The sequence below is a fragment of the Dermochelys coriacea genome, chromosome 1 (genome assembly GCF_009764565.3).
Source record: "Dermochelys coriacea isolate rDerCor1 chromosome 1, rDerCor1.pri.v4, whole genome shotgun sequence".
Classification (NCBI taxonomy): Eukaryota; Metazoa; Chordata; order Testudines; family Dermochelyidae; genus Dermochelys; species Dermochelys coriacea.
Genome location: NC_050068.2, coordinates 252,680,676 through 252,701,915, shown reverse-complemented (window position 1 = coordinate 252,701,915; position 21,240 = coordinate 252,680,676). Strand labels below are relative to the sequence as shown.

Sequence of the window (21,240 nt, the reverse complement as noted above, 5' to 3'; positions counted from 1 at the left end):
TGTTTTTCCTTAGCTGAGAATTGCATCTGCATCCGGAGCTTCTGGGCACTGTTTTTTGTCCCTTCTGTGCCCGTTTATTTTGTTGAATATATGATTATTTATTGTGTTTCCTTTAAGTCTTGTCCAGTGCCTTGCTATTGAAGATACTTTTATTTTATCTAACGTGAATTTTATATAGCATCTACCATTTTGGTTTCTATGCAATGATTTGTGTTGCATGTGAGGTCACAGTTAAGCATGCAGGCTGGGGTTTGCAAAGGAGCCCAAGGGAATTAGTTATTCAAATCCAATTGAAATTCTAGGGGAGTTGGATGCCTAACTTCTTTGGGTCCCTTCTGAAAATTCCAGCATTCTCTTCTAGGCCCTGGTCTTATTTCCCTACCAACTAATTAAAAATAACTCTTATTTACTTGCAAGTAAATAATTCTAAAGCAATATGTAATATTATATAGCTGAAGCCAATTTATTGTAGGAGTTGAAGGAGAACAGCTCTGCAGAGCAACTCTGCTCTGGAAATAGTACAAATTTACAGCAAACGGGAATTTCGTTTTGAAAAGATCCTGGATGAAATAGGTTAGGCAAGCAAAGGGATATATTTCAGTGCGAAGCTTGTAAATTGGGTTGCATGATTCTCCAGTACTATTGATGGCTAATCCCTTCACACAGGTCTGAAAGCTTTCCAAAGACATTTCTTTCACAGTCAGGCTGAGGGTCTCATTGCCTTTCTGTAGCCTTGGGAGGCTGCTTGTTACCTAGTATTGGGGGAGAGACCCTTAAGTACGCAGTGCATTGGGATGTATTCCTTGCTGCTGCTCTGCATTTCAGAACACAAACTAACTTCATCAGAGAAGGGAGAAGGCACACTTACCGCTTTCACATTTTACACCTCTCCAGCCAACGTCGCACTCACAGGAGCCATCGCCCTCAATCCCACTGCTGCATTTCCCATGGACACAAGCACATTCTAAATGTACAGATGTAAATACACTGCATATTTTAAGTAGTTTAACAGAGTGTGCATAGCAGAGCAACAACTGAGACAGTAGATGGGTTGCCTGTATGCACTCTCCCTACACACTCTGTTTTCTAACGTACTTTACTCAGTTGTATATCTCTAGTATATAGACATTTAGTAGAGATGCCTATAATATTTTCATACACAGAAGAATATAAATGACTCAATGGATAATGGTCTGGATATTTTCCTTCATTTATGGCCATCCTGTCCTACCAACACATGCAAGCATTCGACTGTTTCCCGCTTCCCATGACTGGCAGAATGTTACATACATACTGTCAGTATTTTCTTTGATCCGGTATGGATTTAAAATGATTTGCATGGATTCTACATTGATTTTAGCCCATTCCCTCAGTGCAAAATGCACATGCCTTTGCCGTAAACTTACTTGTAAACTCTTCCCTCCTACCCAAAAAGGTTCCTCTAAGGGTATGTCTTCACTGCAATCAGATGTGTGACTGCAGCACACAGGTAGATATAGCAGTGAAGCCACGACAGCATGGGCAGCAGCACGGGCTGTACAAGCCCACCTAGGACCCTTGGCATGTACTTGAGCAGCTAGCCCATGCCTTAACTCCTCTTTCCTGCCTTTGAAAATCCCTCTTAGTGAGTAGTAATCTATTTAGAGAAATGTGCACGGCTTGTCTGTTTGCCATTTAGCAGACAAATTTAAAAGCATAATTGTATCACTGTCAAGTTAATGTTTCCAGTTAGGACTTTTTAACTGGAAATGACTGAGATGAGAGGTGAAAAGAGCACTAAGGGGAAGATTACACACACATCCTGTCTTGCCATTAGCTGCTAGACCAAGGCAGTGATATGCAGGCTCAGCAGGTGGAGTCAATGAGCAGAAAAGTGCTGTGAAAAGCAGAGCAGAGGGAAAACACCATCAGTAGGGTCAGAGAAGAAGCTGTTGTGGTATCATGCATGAGATGGGCTCAGTGTAATGTGAGCACGTGGCCTAAGGATGCTAGTAGTGGAAATACAGTAATGACAAGAGTGCTTTGTGGATAAAGGGGTGAACCTAGATGGGTCAGAGGGAAAGAGATTGTCCCCTCTTTGAGTGGAAGGCTTAAGGTCAGACTTCTTAATTTTAAAAGAAACTATATGGCGTACAGTGTTGTGAACTCTTTGCAACTTTATTTCAATCTCACGGTATTTGGTGTTTATCATAAAGCCCCAGATCCTGTTAATAAAGTAATCTTGAGAGAATCTCAGCTTTCATTTAAAAATAAGTAAGTTTCCAACCCCCATGGCTGCAGAGAAAAACTCAGAAATATGACTTGTTTGTAACCTAAGGGCTCAAGAACAAACACACACTCCCCTCAATTTTCTAGAGTCAGTCATGATTTTTTTTTTTTTTTTTGGTCTGTGACTCACTTTTTGAATACTTGGTGTTGGCAATACTGGGTATAGTCTTCCCCAAGAGCTTGCAAATATCCCCTCTCTTTCTCACTACATTTTATATAGCAATTCATAGCATACCAGGGTTAGATGACCTCCTGAGGTCTCTTCCAATCCAACCCCCTGCTCAAAGCAGGACCAATCCCCAATTTTTGCCCCAGATCCCAAATGGCCCCCTCAAGGATTGAACTCACAACACTGGGTTTAGCAGGCCAATGCTCAAACCACCGAGCTATCCGTCCCCCCCCCCATAATGTCTGCATGTAAAGAGAGGCTGATTTCCCTCCCTCTTACACCACTGTTACACAGGTGTAACTCCAGTGACTTCAGTGGAGTTATTCCTGATTTACACCAGTGTAAGTGGGAAGATAATTAAGGCCTAGAGCATTGGGAGTATATCCGAGGCAGGGAGTTGAGAGAGCTGAATCATACGGCCACTGAATTCTGAACTAATTTCAGAGACTTTTGGCTGGTCAACTTTCCACCTGTCAAGATTTGAGAAGATGTCTGAAGGCATTAATTACCTTGATTACAGTTGCGACCATATTTGCCTTCAATACATTTCTCACAGGCTGTTCCATTAAACCTCTCTTCACATTCACACACGCCTGTGCCATTAACACCATCCAAGCAGATGCCATTTCCAAAGCAGGCATTTCCACTTTTCCCTGGACAGGGCTGGCACTGTTGACCAAAGAAACCTGCACAGCATTCTCTGGTCTGAAATGGAGAAACAACATAAAAAAGGTTAGAACAGGGGCTTTAAAGCCACTTTCCTGTGTAGGGGATGGTGCAGAGCCACCCTACTCCAGCAGAAGTGCCAAAGATCTCCCTAGAGAAACACAATCTCTCCTGGGGCTGGTTCTTATGCATGGGCAGGTGAGCCATAGAGCAGATGACTTCCCCGTGCAGTGCATCAGATCTGCTCTATGGCTTGATGTGGAGAAGGCTGGGCCATGGCTCCACCTCTGACTGCTTCCTTTTCAGACTCTTGCTCCCTAGTGGGAGGCAAGTGCAGCTGGCTCCTGGGCTCCCCACAGTGCAGAGGGTGTAGGGATTGCTATTGCAAGAAGTTTCAAAGAGTTACTGTTTTCTAACCTCTGCTCCCCTTCTCTGTCCCTGCGTAGCCCCCCACTGTTGAACTACTTTCTGTTCTGAAAATGTCATAATTGGATGGCTTGCCATTTTCAAAACTGTTTTTTCCAATTTTTAAATTAAAATCTCTATTTTTGTGAAAAAATTTGTTTTAATCTAAACAGCATTTTTTGACAGAAAACTTTCAATGAAAATTTTTCAACCTGCCCTATTAAACTTCTGATCACTCACCGTAACTGGAAGCTATTCTGATAAAGAGGCCTACTCAGAAAGTCATTAAACCTGGGACTGCCTTTTTGTACTGTTTGTACAGCATCTGGCATAATAGGGTCCTGGACCATGAGTGGTGCTCCTAAGGGCCACCACAAAACGCATAAATAACAATAATGAATAATAATACTTACAATGACAGTTTTAATACACTTTGGCTGGCATCCAATATGAATGGATGTCCTTCCCATAAAGTTTTCAGTATAGATGCAATATTTCTTCTCTCCTAGCTGCACAAAAGTTGGCAAGACCACTGCTTCAGTGTTTGATATCACACAACTATTTTTAGACATTTAAAAACGGTGTCAACTTAGTAAACAATATACTCTGTACATCCGTAAATAGTCAGCCCCCATTGGTAAATATGTTCATAGCATATGCTAAGAAAATATTCTCCAATGCAAAAATAAAGTAGGCAAACAGATAATCAGTTAAATAATTTACAGTTAACTTAGCCAAGTGCCACTGGGCAAACCACTTCAATTTAAAACTAGTCACCTTTGTCTAAAATTTGAACAGAAGCTTTTTAGAAATTTGAAAAATATAATTTTTTCACTTCTTTCTTTTTCTTTTCTGGTACTTTTCTGCACTTCCTAGTTTTTTCTGAAAAAGGATGTGCCAAAATACTGTGAAAATGGCTGTTTTTACATTATTCTCAGCCTGAACAGAAGCAGGAAATGCTATAAATCTTGGGAAAGCCTGTTCTCATAAGACAGCCAGCCTAATTTTGTAGTCCCAAATTCAGATAAACATCCAGTCATCTGGGTATTTTTTAGAACTGAAGTGCCAAAATTCTTGAGGTTTGTCCATCACTATTTTAGTTGGGCTTTGCTAACCAATTATCTGAATAAAGTGGAGGGAAGTTTACAGTAATTATGTAGACTTTTTTGTAATCACATTACTGACATAATTATTTGCCCTTATTATTTAATAATAATAATAATAATAAATGAATTAATAATAATAAGAAAAGGCATAAACAGCAAAATCTTCTCATACTTAATCTAGATTCCTTAAATCAACCAGTTCTAACTTAATCCTAAAGAGGAGTCTGCCCATAAATAAAATCCAAGGATGATATAACTCTTAGTGACTATTTGGCTTCCTGAGGATATTATCTTGCCACTGACCTATCCTCACTGGCCTGAAAATGAAATGTCTATGAAACAGATATTTGGGAGATGGAAAAGAAAAAGAATTTTCATTAAATGTTCAAAACACACTATAACATTAATCCCTCATCTAGCAACAGATCATGTGCCCCTTTGCTCCACTCTCATGACACAAATGGGCCCCAAAGCTGCCCAGTAAGGCTTTCTTTTGCATAGACGATTCCACAGCTGGCACAGAACCAGTATAGTGGGCTCTCTTCTATTCCCAGTCTCCCACCCAATGTAGGGACTGGGAGGGACCCTGGCCAGAGCACTTTGCTTTGTAGCCGGCATTGTTTAGAGCAGTCTTGAGAATGCTCTAATGTACGCCAGGGCCTGAACTGGCTCAGGGATTGTGGGAGCATAAAGATGTCTTTAAATTACCTTGTCCCACCCTCCTGGGGAGCTGAGGCAATAATGGCTCAGCTGGACTCAAGGGCTGTTGGGTCTGAATAATTTAAATAAATGTAATAGACCAAATTCACTGAGGTAACTCCATTGACATTAATGGGTTTCCACTTGGGATAAACTTGGCCCATTAAATCTCTCTCTGTATTCAGAGTTGATGATAAAAACGATGTGCACTTACGGTTAATTATAGAATACTTACAAATTCTTTAGTTCCAGGAGGGCAGCGTGATCGATATGAACACAGATTGCACTTTTCCTTGGCAAACACAGAGGGGTACACAGTTAAAGGTTTACACTACTGCAGATAGCTTCAACCTATGTTTCTATTCCCAGCCCTTGGGGGAATCAGGAGATATAAAACAGTGAAAGATCATCACTTTGGAAAACTAAGCATTAGGGCTGTCGACTAATTGCAGTTAACTCAAGTGGTTAACTCAAAAAATTAATTGCAATTAAAAAAATTAATCGTGATTAATTGCAGTTTTAATCACATTGTTAAATGATATTTATGAAATATTTTGGATTATTTTTACATTGGAAGGTATTTTCATTAGGCAAAAGTGGACAAAACCCAATCAGTGTTTTATTAAAGCAGTGGGTTAACTTGGGCCCATATTGATGTACTGAAATCTGGTGGGGACAGTGGGCTTACTGCTGTGATGCTGTTATTGTATTCAGGCTGTTAATATACTGAGTGTAGAATCAAAGTACTTTTTATATTCTATCAAAGCTACTGCAGGAGTCTTGTTGTGGAAAATTCAAACATTTTTGACTGGTCAGTACAATCCAGTATGTTCAATATGCCTTAGTTATATTTTCGTACAAACATCTATGACAAATTTTAAAGCACCAATCTCAAACAAGACATAACTTACAGTTGTAATCACAGTATCATTGATATCACATCTGTTCTTCTGGATTTCCAGAATTTTTCCCAGTCCGTGGATAACTCCTTTGTCAGTTGCAATATTTGTGTAATTTATAGGTGCTTCATTTATGTACAGCTGCAAAGGAAATGCCGTCCGTTAAAATACAGTAGATCAGTTGAACTGCACAGCAGTAGTACAGACTTGACAGAGGAAATAGACTCAGCTGGGGGCTCTAACAAAAAATATTGCCCAAGGAGGTCGCAGACCGAAAGAGTGCTCTGGAGTGGTGATGGAAGAAAGAAGGAACAGCATAACATCTTCAATTCTTCAAACCATCCCTATTCATCAAGTCAACTAAGAACATGATTGGGTTTATGCACATGCTCGTGTCCCGTTGATGTACCTGAGTGCTTTGCTGAACTGGGGCCTGTGACGGAGTGTACGTACCCTGGCCTGGGCCGGAAGGGGTTAACACCACACTATGGGTGGAGGAAATCCCGCTCCTAAGCATGCTCCAAGTGCTATGCCAGTATAAAAGGGAGCGGCCCAGCTCAGACCGGACTGAGCACCGAGGAGGGAGGACCTTTGGTGGCGTCTCCAGCTGAGGAACCATCACAGCCCTTGCTTGCGGGAGCTGGAGAGCCTGAGAACCAGACTGGAGATCAGTGGCCAATGGGAATTACCCATGCTGAGGAGTCTGGAGACCCTGATACCCCATGGACTACAGCTTTAGGAAGCATAGTAGGAAGTGACCCAGGGAGGGTGGGCGAGGGGTATCTTCCACCCATGCGAGGTCTGTGTGTTTTGGTTGGATTCCCTGCTGACCCAGTGGCAGACTACTCCACCGCAGATCGGGCCCTGGGTTGGGGACCAATGGAGTTGGGTGGGCCTGTGCCCCACTACCCAGGCCACCATCCCCCTGGTGGTGGCCCCTTGAGTAATGGCCTCTAGGCCATAGTGCCCTGCATCTGGGGGCTGTTTTATTGACTATCGTCACTAGGCCACACTGCCTTGTATCTGAGGGCTGTTGTATTGTGTCTGGCTGCTAGGCCACAATGCCCTGAACACAAAAGCTGCTGTATTGACTCTGGCCTCTAGGCCATGTTGTCCTGAACACAAGGGCTGCTGTATTGACGCTGGTCAGTAGGTCACGCTGTCCTGAACACATGGGCTGCTGTATTGACGCTGGTCACTAGGTCACGCAGCCCCAGATCCAAGGACCACTGTTTTCACTTTGACTCTTGGACCTTAGTGTGGTGAGGTCCGAGACAGTCAGGTAGACAATAACCTCAGTGTCCTCACACCCACTATCCATCCTGGAAGGGGATGGAGTGTGCATACACTGCCACAGAGCTATATACTGTGACTAGAGAATAGGACCAGGAGCAAGGAGGTCTGGATTGTTTTTCTGGCTTTGCAACAGATTTGGGCAGGTCCAGTCCCTTAGGTTCCTCATGAACAGAAAGGGTGTTGTGAGGGTAAATTCACTAATACTGCAAAATGCTTTGAGCTCCTGGGATGAAAGGGGTTATAAAAACTACAAATCAATATTATTACTATTTTTAAAATTAAAAGAGAATCTCCAGAAAAGCTGTTAGAAATAGGATTAATGCAGGTCTCTAGCCACCAGATGCGTGAGACCATTATATTGTCTTGTAAAATCAGAAGCTAAATCTGAACAGCATAATTTAAATTCTGTCAAAGGTCCCTTCCAGTGTGATTTTGAATTAAGCAGGCTTTGTCTAGACCAGGGTTGGGCAAACTTTTTGGGCCAAGGGCCACATCTGGGGAGGAAATTGTATGCAGGGCCGGGGTAGGGGGTTGGGGTGTGGGAGGAAGTGCAGGGTGTGGGAGGGGGTGCAGTGTGCAGAAACAGGCTCAGGGCAAGGGATTAGGGCAGAGGAGGGCGGTGGAGTGTATGAGGGGGCTCAGGGAAGGGGGTTGGGGTGCAGGAGGGGTGTGGGGTGTGACAGGGCTCAGGGCATAGAGTTGGGGTACAGGAGGGGTGCGGGGTCCAGCAAGGGGCTCAGGGCAGGGGGTTGGGGTGCACGGGGATGCAGGGTGCAGCAGGGGGCTCAGGACAGGGAGTTGGGGTGCAAGGTGCATGCAGGGGGCTTAGGGCAGAGAGTTGGGGGGCAGGGTGAAGAAGGGGTTCAGGCTCTGGCCTGGCACCGCTTATCTAAAGCAGCTCCGGAGTGGCAGCGACGTGCACTAGGGCCAGGGAAGGCTCCCTGCATGCCTGTCCTGGCCCCACGCCGTGCCTCTCCAGGAAGCGGCCAGCACCACGTCCCTGAGGGGCTGGATCCGACTGCGGGCTGTAGTTTGCCCACCCCTCGTCTAGACTGTCTGGAGACTCAACAGCACGTTTGAGTGGGATCTCTTGTAATATTAAGGTGTCAGAAGGCAACGATGAGTCAATAGCTCTTGTTGCCTGCATTTCAATTTAAGATAGAAGTTTCATTCCTGTAGTGAAGAAAACGTGTTTCTACATTTAAACACAGACAGCAGCACCTGGCCGTTGTGCAGAAAGAATCCCACTTGATAGGAAAACCCAAGCATGGTCTCCCTGTGCATGCCATTGTGCATGTCGTTCTTCAAGAGCTTTTCCTCCAACACAATGTGATATCGGATTTGGTCCTCATCCTGCAAGACATGGGGGGGGGTAAGCCAGTGACATGCTGCCAACGTTTTAACAAAAGTGGCCTCACTAAGTGTTCAGCTTAGTCGGCAAATGGTTTGGGTGAAATATTTCTCCCATTCCCCCAATGAGTTACATAGCACAGTATATTGTTCGCAGTGGTGTTGTAGCCTAGTTGGTCCCAGGATATTAGAGACACACAGTGGGTGAGGTAATATCTTAATAAATAATAGGTAAGTTGGTGCATTCAAAGATATTACCTCCTCTACCTCGTCTCTTTAATAGAGCACAGACATGTAGACAGGTTATGGGCCCTTATGCTGGGGACAAAGCCACTTACTGACTACCAGGGTTTAGGAAGAAACTTCCCCATGGGCAGGTTATTCCATATTGTGCATTATGAAGTTTATTGTACTTTCTCCTTCAGCATCTGGTATTGGCCACTGGTGGAAGCAAACTATTGTAGTCTGAGCCACTACGGCAATTGCTATATTTTTATGCATAGGGCTGGCCGATGGATTTTGGGGAGAGTTAGCAAGATTGATTGTTGGGCTACATCCCAATCTTAACTAATTCATTTTACATAAAATCCTACATGTTGAGGAGCTCTCTATAGAATCATAGAAATGTAGGGCTGGAAGAGACCTCAAAGTCATCAAGTCCAGCCCTCTGTGCTGAGGCAGGACCAAGTAAACCTAAACCAGTGGTTCTCAAACTTTTGCATTGGTTACCCTTTTCACACAGCAAACCTGAGTGAGACCCCCCACTTTATAAATTAAAAACACAATTTTTATGTTTAACACTATTATAAATGCTAGAGGCAAAGCGTGGTTTGAGGGTGGAGGCTGAAGCTCACGACCCTCCCCTCCCATAATAACTTTGGAACCCCCAGTTTGAGAACCCCTGACTTAGACCATTCCTGACCGGTGTTTATCCAACCTGTTCTTAAAAGTCTCCAATGACAGGGATTCCACAACCAACTTTGGAAGCCTGTTCCAGTGCGTAACTCTCCTGATAATTGGAAAGAATTCTTTTGCATCGAATAAAGAATAAATGGACACAAATCTGACATCAGGAATCATAACATTCAACAACCAGTAGGAGAACACTTCAATCTCTCTGGTCACTCAATAACAGACCTCAAAGTGGCAATTCTTCAACAAAAAAAACTTCAAAAACAGACTCCAACGTGAAACTGCAGAACTGGAATTAATTTGCAAACTAGATACCATCAGATTAGGCCTGAATAAAGACTGGGAGTGGTTGGGTCATTACAAAACCTAAACTTAATTTCCCCAATACTAATTTCTCCCTACTGTTACTCGCACCTTCTTGTCAACTGTCTGTAATGGGCCACTCTCCTACCACTTCAAAAGTTATTTTTCCTCCCTGGGTATCTTGCTGTTAATTGATTTAACTCGTTAGACTGACCTCACACTTGGTAAAGCAACCCCCCATCCTTTCATGTGTTTATACCAGCTCCTGTATTTTCACTCTATATGGATACGATGAAGTGGGTTCTAGCCCACAAAAGCTTATGCCTAAATAAATATGTTCGTCTCTAAGGTGCCACAAGGACTCCTCACTATTTTTGCTGATACACAGACTAACGTGGCTACCACTCTGAAATCTGATTTTTAAAATGGTTTTTGTGTGTCTTCAGGTCTTTTCCCATCTTGCTGGAGTTACTTTGTAACATACATTTTGTACAGTCAGGAATGCTTTGTTTTAGTGGCCTGTTCTGCTTGCAATGGACTCATGGGATCAGGGGAATAATTTTCAAGAGCACCTGAGGCTACATCTACATTGCAAATAAAGATGAGTGGCAACATGTCTCAGCCCAGGTCCACTGACTCAGGCTCATGCTACGGGACTAAAAATAGCAGTGTAAAAGTTCTGACTCTGAAACCCAGCAAGGGGGAAGCTCATAACCTGGGCTCCAGCCTGAGTGGGGAAGTCTACAGTGCTATTGTTAGCCCTGTAGCATGAGCCCCACAAGCCCAAGTCAGTTGATCCAGGCTCTGAAATATTTTTTTTTCTCTTTTGCAGCATAGATGTATCCTAAGGGATTTAAGAGCCTAATTCCCATTTGAATGTCTTACTTTAGATGTTCCACTTTTAGCAAGCCTGTTTTGTTTTTCAGGAAGCCAATCTATTTTTAACCCTGCTGTCACCAGCCCAGAAGGCTAATATATGTGGAACATGTTCAGAATGTTCTTCCAATTTACACTTCAAAATTCATGTCATGTCATGCTCTTTAGGTCTTTCAGAGATTCACTCTAGTGAAAGAAATGACTCCAAACTATGACATTTGTAAATTTTGCTATGTCACTTGGCTTTTTTTCATGCAGTAATGTAGTTTCCACTTTGAATTCCCCCTGGGTAGAAGTCCTACTGTTTTGCTTTCAGATATCTGATCTCCCTTAACTGGGCACTTGGGATGGGAACATTAAATCTCACTCATCATTTAAAATGTAGAGAGATATTTCCTGCCACCTATCACCAGCAGGCTGAGAAATACCCCTCCTGACCAATGTTCTGTTTGGGCCAAATCTTGCTCCCACTGAAATCAAGGATTGGGCCCTGTGACTGCTCCAAACTCCTCCCTCTAAGGTAGAGCTTCTATAAAATGGGAAAAGGTCAGGCAGAGCTAGCCCTCTGATCACTTCCTGCTTCTGCCTTTCAGGGAGTGGCACCTCAAACATAGGCAATCAAGTGACTGTGGCCAAGAGGAGCCCCACGGGGAAAATTGCAGGTACAATATATAGTGGCAGAAAAGCAAGAAATGAAACCTCCGTATGACTGAATAAATAATAGGAAAAGATGAGGGAACATAGAAAGCAAAAGCCTGATCTAGTGTGTGCACCTACCAGTCACTGCTTGTCTTGGTTTAATTACCTTTTTAAAGAAGGGCCAAAATTAAAACCATTTTTCCACTAACCCATTCTTAACCCAAATTTCAAGGTGCAGTTACAGTGGGGATTCAGCTCCTAAACATCTGTTTCTGCAGTACCAAAGCCTGATAGACTGGCTTTTGAAAACCAAAATCATCCACAGCATTGCCCAACTCTACTTTCTATTCAATTTAAAAGAAGAAACTTAACAGACCACCCATTAACCTTTGTACCCTCTGAAAGTTTGATCCTGGAAATACCTGTGTGTGAGTTGACTTAGGCAGGGCAGTTCATCTGAGCTTAGTTTCATTCATGAGCATTGCAGACTCTGACGCTACCAACTTGTGTCAGTATAACACCACCACTAGGGGTGTGGAAAATCTACACCCCTGAGCGATGCGGTTATATTGACTTAACTCCTGGCATAGACAGCTTTATGTCAACAAGAGGGCTTCTCCTGTTGACATAACTATTGCCTCTTGGGGAGGTGAAGTACCTATGCTGACAGCAGGAGATGTTCTCTTGTCGGTGTAGGTAGTGTCTTCACAGCTGCAGCACTGTAAGTGTAGACAAGCCATTAGGCCTGAACTCTGAGGCTGAAGGTCTTGATGTTACTGTCCATGTCTAGCTGCATTGTCATATAGTTAAATATTTTTAAAACCAGGTTCAGTTTTCCAAGTGAAAAGACAGCTCTCAAGGGATACCTTTTCAAATGCTCATTATGGAATTTTCCAGGAAGGTGATATAGAAATAATAACATTGTATCATTAGAGAACTAAAATAGTATTGGCACAGTTTTTCAGGAGGTTGACGTTCATGAACAAAACAGGTAGTGTTGCCTAGCAGATAGATTACTAGACCAGGGCTTAGGAGATCTAGGTTCTATTCTTGGCTCTGCTGCTGGCCTGCTGGGTGACCCCAGGTAAATCACTTCACTTCTTTGTGTCTCAGTTTCCCCATTTGCAAAACAAGCATAATGATATCGCCTTTGTAAAGTGCTTTGAGATCCACTGAGGAAAAGCATTACTAATATTATTCCTGTTATTTTCAAGTAGAAATGGACAAAACCCAAAAATGTTAATTAGAACTTCCCATTATTTGGGGGAGAATAGCTCGTGAACCCATCCCCACTTGCCTCTCTTGGTTTTAAACCAACTTGACTGACTTTTTGCAAAACCCAGACCCTGCTGTTTTATTCATTTTATTGTCATTCATTCTGTGGAGCACTAGCAGTTTTGAAACTGAAATGGTGTATTCAACTGATAAGACAAGAATTGTGTATAATACATACCAGAGTGGCAGACTTTTTATTCCTGAGGTAACTTTCAATTGCATCATTATTTGGGGCAAAAACTGTGTAAGTGTTAGCTGCTTCTATTTCACTTGCCAGCTTATATTGCTGTTGTGGAAAGACAAAAAAAACCACCTTGTAATATTCTGCTACCAGCCTAAACACACGTAGTCTAGAGAACTACTTGTATTCTTAAAATAGTATGAATACTTGCAATAACATAACCCCTGAAAATGGAGTAATCAGGCATCTGTTCTAAGCGGGCCAGCAGTTTTGGCAATGTGCCACTCAGACCTCTGAGTGGTGTTAGAACCTGAAATCAAAGCATACAAACAATGTAAATACATTGACATATACCATGCTTGCAGCTGCAAGGACTGGAAATAGAATAAACTGATGTACCATACAATATTTTTCCACAGCTGTTGGCTGTTTCCCTATCCAAGTTGTATTGCCTTGCTCAGGAGGCAAAGGAATAGAGAGCAGGGTGCTAACTTTTTAATTACATGGTGATGTACCTTATCAATAACATGGATGATTCCATTTGTGGCTGCAATATCACCAACGACAATGTTAGCTCCTTCAATAGTGATGTTCTGGAAAGAAAAGGACTAGGGCTTATTTTTATATCACTCTTACATCAGTTTGCTGATTGTGTGCAGCAGACTGCCACCTGTCTAACTGTTTACATAGAGCTAGACTGTATCCTTATCTAACGTGGTCAAGCAAGGTGCATGGGAGACAGTAAGCATTCCTCCCCCGGCCTAGCCCATGTTAGGGCTCCCCAGATTCACAGTCCTGGAGCACAGGGGCTGCACCCCTGATGATTTGCTCTGAGGAAACTGGGTGGGGAGTAGGTGGCATTGTGGCTCTGTCTTCCCCACTAGAGCTGGGTGAAATTTTTCAGATGAATAGTTGACAAAAATGTAGTTTGTTACCCTGAAACTAGTCACCAATTGACACACATAGCTTTGACCAATCACAAAATGACTGGAAAAAGAGGGAGGTGGGGCAGTACTGGTGCTGCCACTGTTGACCCCTGGTAATATTTAACCTAGTGGTTTGGGTACTTGCCCGGCATGTGGGAGACCCGGGTTTGGATCCCTGCTCTAAAACCAACTTTTATGATTCACCACAAATTCTGAAAAATTTCCCATTCGGTTCAGTCTAAACCATACTTCCCCCCCCCCCCCCGATGTGTTTTTTTTTTTTTTTGTTTGGATCTGACACTGAACTGAAAAATCAGTTATTCGCCCAGCTCCGTTCCTTACATGCAGGCCAGCACAATTGACTAGCTGCATGAAGGCAGCATGCTGACTTCTTTAAATAGGTGAAGTAAATTACTTACTTTTCCCCCACAAATGTACTTAAGGAGCCTCAGGAGGAATTGTGCTTCTGAGGCAGAACCTCCTGGTGCTTCTTCTGAGGTGGTGTACCTAGGCGCCACTTCTCTTATTACGGCTTGCATGCTAAAAACACCATCTAGCCCTCAGTAATTTTGAGACGTCTGTGCATTCCCAAAGCTTCCCTGGCCTAGTGGAACCTCTTCAACATGCTCCAAAGAATACTCCTTCAAGGGACTAAATACTATGGAGTTTGCATATTCCCAGAAACATGTATAGATTCCTACAATAAATCAGCCAACTTCTGTAGGCTAGGTTGAGAGGTGGTCAAGGACACCTGGCTTCAGCTTATTTATCTTTAAAAATACTTTCAAATGATTTGGGACCATCAAGCTGTGCATGCAGTCAGCCAGTGCAGTTGCATGGTATTACTATTACCGTAATCCTCCCTCCCCCCAGTATTGTTTGTTATACTTGCTTGATGTGTCTTGTGTTAAATTAGATTGTAAACTCTTCAGGGTATGGATTGTGCTTTCCTATGCGTACTCCCTTACAATGGGGCTTTGATCGTTTAGGGTTTCTGGCTGCTACAACAATACCAATAATATACATATAAGAATTGATGAGTCACAGTCCGGCTGTCTAGATAAAGCAGTAGAGAAAACAGTACTTGTCAGAGAACCCAACAGTGAGAGAATGTTATAGAGAAATTCCTTTAATGCCTATGTTATAGGCATCTTTAAATGTAAGTGTATGCATGGATATTAATATTATTATAGCACTACTGATGGACTGAGAGCAAAATGGGATTTCAAGCTAGTTGACAAGCAATCTTACCTCACTTTCTTTAGACAGATGCAGGAAATTGTTATGCAGAGATGTGGCCAGTGTGTCGGATGATAAATTCTGGAGGTCAGCAAGTCTATAAGCTCCCACTAATACATGATACCTTTTTAAAAAAAAAAATTCAGCTGGATTCTAATATTTGTATTTTCTTACAGCTTTCAGATAAATAAACATGGCATTTCAGACCACGCTTTCTAGGTCAGATTCTACTTTGAGCTACGCTGGGGTAAAGTTGGGGTTGTTTGTTCAGTGCATAGTACAGTTGGGCCCTGGTCTCAGCTGGGGATCTAAACACTACAGTAATGATAAAAATAATAAATAATTGTCTTCAATAGGATTACCATTTCAGTGTAAAAAAGGAGAATCTGACTCACTGTCTTTAAGGATGTAAAAGCTGCCTTGCTGTAATGAGTTCAAATCAAAATGATATTTGCATCGAAAACCAATTCATTTAAAGAATCAGATGCATCAAATATTAAACAAAACATCAACATACTTTAGTAGGGTTGCAATGTTAGTCTTTGACATCCAAAAGGCTTTCTCATCTTGATCCATGTTTTCAATTGCTCGAAGGGAAGGCACAAGGATGGTTAAATTTGAAGTCACTGACAGCATTGTGTTTATTGAAGCCTCCTGAATCAGAGTAAAATGTGTTATACTGTATATCCTAAGCTTGTGTGTCATCAGGTGACCCTTTTAATAGGGTTCCGTACATGAGTTGTCCTGTGATTGGTGTGGGGAGGAAGAACCATTAAGTAGCCTAATGATTTGAACCAATGGATACAAAGAGAACTACAAAAAATGTGTGGAAAGCCAAAACAATGCATTTTTGGTCCGTTTAATTAAGAATTAATATTCTTATTAAGAATAGAAACAATCTTAATAAGGATAAGAAACAATTTTAATATAACCATAAAAACTAGTCAATCTACACAACTATTGTACTATGTCATTTATTTTATGTATTTGAATTAAAAAATATTGTGATTACTACTGCTGCTTGATAATTAGTTGCAACTGAAGTACCCATGAAGGGTAGTCAGAAGTATTTAAGAAACGGGATGAATAGAGTTAATAGCCATGAAATAGGTAATCTGCCTAATACAAGGTTCACATTTGAAAGACTACATTTAAGCAGAGATTTTTCCAAGAACCATAAGGGAGTTATGCATCTAAGTCTCAATGAATTTCAATAGGATTTGGGTGCCTAATTTCCTTCAGGTGCTGTTGACAATCCCAGTTTTAACATAGGGCTGTAGGCTGCTAAAGTTTGAGTATGCTAACTCATGTTTCATTTAGCAGTGTTGGATCTTAGGCTGTGGAAGAAACTGGGGAGGAGAGATTAAGAGGATTAATCTCAGTATAACCTCTTTCTCATAAAACAAAACACCATCAGCACCACCAAAATTTGCTAATTTAACTCTTGCAAATTTCCATGGAGCAAGAGGTTCAGGTTTTGCCTTGCCCTAGCTTGTGTGCTATCTGGAAACTGGCCATGGGCTCTTCCTGGTGCTCCTTCATCACTTTTTGTCATTTCAGTGTCAAGAAAAGGAGAATTGTGCATAAACCAGCCCCTTGAAATAGCTGGGAATTGTATCTGCTAGTGTCATCTTTCAAGTCACCATTGCCACAAGCATCTGAGGGTCTCCCAAGTATTATTTAAAAATAGAACTAACAATAACAATGTCCCTCTTCCTTCCTAGTCTGTAGGAAAAAACAGCATTCAGGTATGAAAATGTATAAACATGAACATTCCTGCTAGAGTATGAAGTTAAAAATATGCCCAGAAAAAGACCTCCCTGTTTGCTTGTCTTATTAAACACCATTTGATCCAGAGAGAGGTTTTCCCCTACCACCAAAACACCAGCATCGGAACATAGCTCAGGCAACCATAGGGCCTGATTCAAGGCCCACTGAAGTCAGTAGAAAGATTCCTACTGGTTCTTATGGGCTTTGGATCAGGCCCACAGTCTGTTTCTGTGCAATATGCACAGCTAGCAATAAGTATCTAAGGGCCAAGAACTGATTTGTACAATCTCAGATAGTCACTGTGCTTTGATTTCCCAGCTCCTGCTTTTTATGAAACTATTTTGCAACTGGAAAAGATATGAGTAAAGGCCGATGACAACTGGTGTCTTGTTAACCACTCCTAGATGGCTAGGATTCTTACTGTGTTGGAGTAAAATCAGAGGACAAACCTACTTCAAGAACCTTGTACTTCTTATCATTTAACAGAATACTTGGCTTGTGTTTCAAGACAATGGAACTGAAAAAAGTAAATATTAGATGATATGTGACCAGGGGTGTGGCGTGGAGGAAAGACTGAAGGGAATGGGGGAGGCTAGGGATTTTGATAGGAGATAATTAAGACAATACATATAATTGATTTAAATATTTTTGGTAGCTGTGATTATAACTACAAGAGCGCCATGAACAATATCTATGTAATGGGAGAAGGAGCATCACACAAATATAAAGAATAGAACTTGCCACGCACCTGAGATGTTAAAATCATGGAAGTTGCACTGTCTCTTCTAATAGACAAGTGGGAAATGCGATACTATAGAACACCAATTCTCAAACTGTGGGTTGAGACCCCAAAGTGAGTTGCGACCCTGTTTTAATGGGGTCGCCAGGCCTGGTGTTAGACTTGCTGAGGCCTAGGGCTAAAGCCTGAGCCCCATCACCTGGGGACAAAGCCCAGGGACTTCCACCCTGAGTGGCGGGGCTCAGGCTTTGGCTTCTGCCCTGGGCGGCAGGGCTCGGGTTACAGACCCCCCGCTTGAGGCTGAAGGTGAAGACCTTGGGCTTCGGCTTTGGCACCCCCGCATGGAGGCGGGTCTTGGGGTGGGCTCAGACTTTGGTCTACCCTCCTGGGATCATGTAGTAATTTTTGTTGCCAGAAGGAGGTCACAGTACAATGATGTTTGAGAACCTCCTGCTATAGAAGAATATATCTTTTAACACTACAGTTCTTTAATTTTAAGAGGTGGAGTTTCTCTGAAGTAGAGCAGGAATGTCCATATCCCTATTGCAATAGCTTTGTGGTCTGCTCCCTGCATAGTGTGTTCACTCTTCTCTTTCTCCCCTCTACCACCTGATGAGTTTTGTGCAAACCTAGCAGCACTTTTGTAATACTTGACTCCTAATACATGACTACATGTACTTATTTCCACTCTGGTTTTGTTGTTTTCTGTCTGTAAAATTGCCAATGGAATATGCTGCTGTTTGAGAACCTGAATCAAGAAGGCAGCCAGATAACTATTTTACAACTAGCCACATTATCTTCCAAGTCCACTCAGCCATGATGGCTACACTAAATGTGACAATGGTTAGGCAGTTGGCGTGTTATAACTGCTGCTTATCATACTGTTCCTAAGGGTCTGTCAGTTACCCTGTGCTTGCTCCATGTATTGGTTGTATCGACCAATTGTCTCTTGTCTTATATTTAGATTGTAAGCTCTTTGGAGTTGGAAGTGTCACATTACAGGAGTGATCTGGCAAATATGAATCTGTTTGTTTGGAACAGTTCTCATTTTGTTCAAACTAGTGTTTCTAACCCTACTATACAGTCAGACATTCTATTGTGATTTATATGCTCATTCATTTTCTGTGGTTCAATCAAGTCAGTGCAGATGGTGGGCTCCTCCTCACTTGCTCTGACAGTCAGAATGCTGACCACACACCGTTGAGGATTTTCATGCCATCCAGCACTGTGCAAATATGCAGGAGAAAGAATTCTTCTCCCATCCCCTTTGCTGTGGAGTCTACAGCAGCCATGGGTGCCACAGACCTAATGCAGCCTTCTCACCAAGGGGCAGATAGGAGGACCTGCTCTGTGGTGAAATCTGATGTCATCTGCATGCCCATAGAGCTGAGCTCTGTATGCAGCCTCCCACTCCATATACTAGAACTGGCATTGGTTCCTCTGCCAGTGGAGCTTCTGCATCTATTGAGATTGGAGCTGGAATTTGGCCTCAATGCAGAAGAATTAGATGACCGGATTCTGCCCTGAAGTACACGTATTCACCTGTTCATGTCAGTACAGATCTTGGCCTATATTATTTGATGGGAACATCACTAGAGATCCACATTTCTATATATTAAAAGAATAGTATTTTCCTCAAAAAAAAAAGTATACTCACATTAACCCATTGGTTAAATCCAGCTGCCTCTGACAGAGCAGACAACTCCTGATCCAATAAAGAGAAGAATGAATACAGTGGTTATTCATAAGACCTATATAAGTGGTCTGATTTTCAGAGGTAATGAGCACCTACAGCTGCTATTGCAATCTGTGGTGACACAGAATGTCTGTCCTGGCTGCTATTACATGGAGATGCAGGGGTTCAGTATGCATACGGAATGAGAACAGTGGCAGTTGTATCATCAGCAATCAAACGGTAACATTTTCCTAGTATTATGGTAAACTTTGGTTTCAGCGGGAGTTGTGAAAGCTCAACTCCTCTGAAAATCAGGCCACCTAATGCTTAAATATGCATGTGTCAATGACTTTATCATTTAATGTATAGGTGTCTAACTTTGGGCTAAACATTTTATCTCTAAATATTCAAGTACAAATTTTGGCTTAACTAAATCCCAAATAAATCAAAAGAGAATTCTTTGTTTTTGTGTTTGTATGTACACCACCTAGCACAATGGGGTCATGTAGCATGACTGGGACACCTAGCACTATCGCAATAGAAATTAAATGATAAAGTCATTAACACAGAGTTGATGTTGCCTGGTGATAGTCTGTGCCCTTCCAGAATGTTAAGTTCAGAAAAACTCAGACTTGTGGAAACAAACAAATATTGAATTAAGGTTGTTTGCCCATTGTGACAAAGTTCCTGCTCTACCTTGGTGGGTCTTGCACTTATTGGCAGATTTGCTCGCCTTGGAGCTTCACGGCAGCCCTCAGCTTGTCCGTTTTTCTGAATTCACGGTCCAGGTCGATTCCTCCTGTGTCTGACCAGGAGTTGGGATGATTTGGGGGAAACCTTGGCCCGCCCTCTACTCTCGGTTCCAGCCCAGGGCCTTGTGGAATGCAGCTGTCTAGAGTGCCTCCGGGAACAGCTGTGCGACAGCTACAACTCTCTGGGCTACTTCCCCATGGCCTCCTCCCAACACCTTCTTTATCCTCACCATAGGACCTTTCTCCTGGTGTCTGATAATGCTTGTACACCTCAGTCCTCCCACAGTCCACGTTCTCACTCTCAGCTCCTCTTGCTCCCAGCTCCTCACACGCACACCACAACCTGAAGTGAGCTCCTTTTTAAAACCCAGGTGCCCTGATTAGCCTGCCTTAATTGTCTCCAGAAGGTTCCTGATTGTTCTGGAACTTTCCCTGTTACCTTACCCAGGGAAAAGGGACCTACTTAGCCTGGGACTAATATATCTACCTTCTATTCCTCTCCTATAGCCATCTGGCCCAACCCTGTCATACCATGTAACCTTAACTCTGCCTTCTTTGAGTATTGCCCCCAAATCATCCATAATGTACTTTCTCATACTCTGCCTGTTCACTGTAATGCACAGGCACTCCTTGCACTTGCTCTACACTCAGACACTGAGCCTACTCCCACAAAATACCACTGGCAAAATTTAACAGCCGCCTCAGACCCTTTTACAACCCCTTTACACGTGCACACAGGTTACTATCTAAATCTATACTTTCCCCCACTCATCATTAAATCCACAGACTGCTCTTCTATCCCACTTCACTATTGACAATACCCATGGCAAGAAGAGCCCAGTGCCCTTCTGTTTGACATAATCAACACAATTCTGTATTGAAGCCCTGCATCTCCATGTACCATCACCCAGGACTGACATTGTAGGATGTCTCAGATTGCAGTGGGAGCTGTGGTTGCTCATTATAAAGAGACTGAGAGCCGGACTCAGACACTCCCACAGAGGCAATGCCCCCATATTCCAACTTACATGAGAGGGGCAGGGAGGAGGACTCAGACTTCTCTGATGGTGTAGGAGCCCCGAGATCCGCACACAC

General features: G+C 42.7%; 1 protein-coding gene across 6 annotated transcripts in view; it reads right to left on the bottom strand.

The window, feature by feature from the left end:
* Positions 1-21,240, bottom strand: part of STAB2 (stabilin 2) — a 134,289-nt gene that overhangs the window by 49,427 nt on the left and 63,622 nt on the right. For all 6 annotated transcript variants that reach the window (XR_006282895.1, XM_043519367.1, XM_038391817.2 and 3 more), the window contains 12 exons: positions 19,376-19,423; positions 15,727-15,863; positions 15,222-15,333; positions 13,560-13,637; positions 13,256-13,354; positions 13,042-13,149; positions 8,730-8,861; positions 6,225-6,353; positions 5,549-5,605; positions 3,922-4,017; positions 2,947-3,142; positions 869-964 (listed from right to left, as the gene is read on the bottom strand). Coding sequence is in view for 5 of the 6 variants with exons in the window: in XM_043519367.1 (XP_043375302.1) it covers positions 869-964; positions 2,947-3,142; positions 3,922-4,017; positions 5,549-5,605; positions 6,225-6,353; positions 8,730-8,861; positions 13,042-13,149; positions 13,256-13,354; positions 13,560-13,637; positions 15,222-15,333; positions 15,727-15,863; positions 19,376-19,423 (1,288 nt within the window). In the remaining variant the exon portion in view is untranslated. The remainder of the gene's footprint in view (positions 1-868; positions 965-2,946; positions 3,143-3,921; positions 4,018-5,548; positions 5,606-6,224; positions 6,354-8,729; positions 8,862-13,041; positions 13,150-13,255; positions 13,355-13,559; positions 13,638-15,221; positions 15,334-15,726; positions 15,864-19,375; positions 19,424-21,240) is intronic.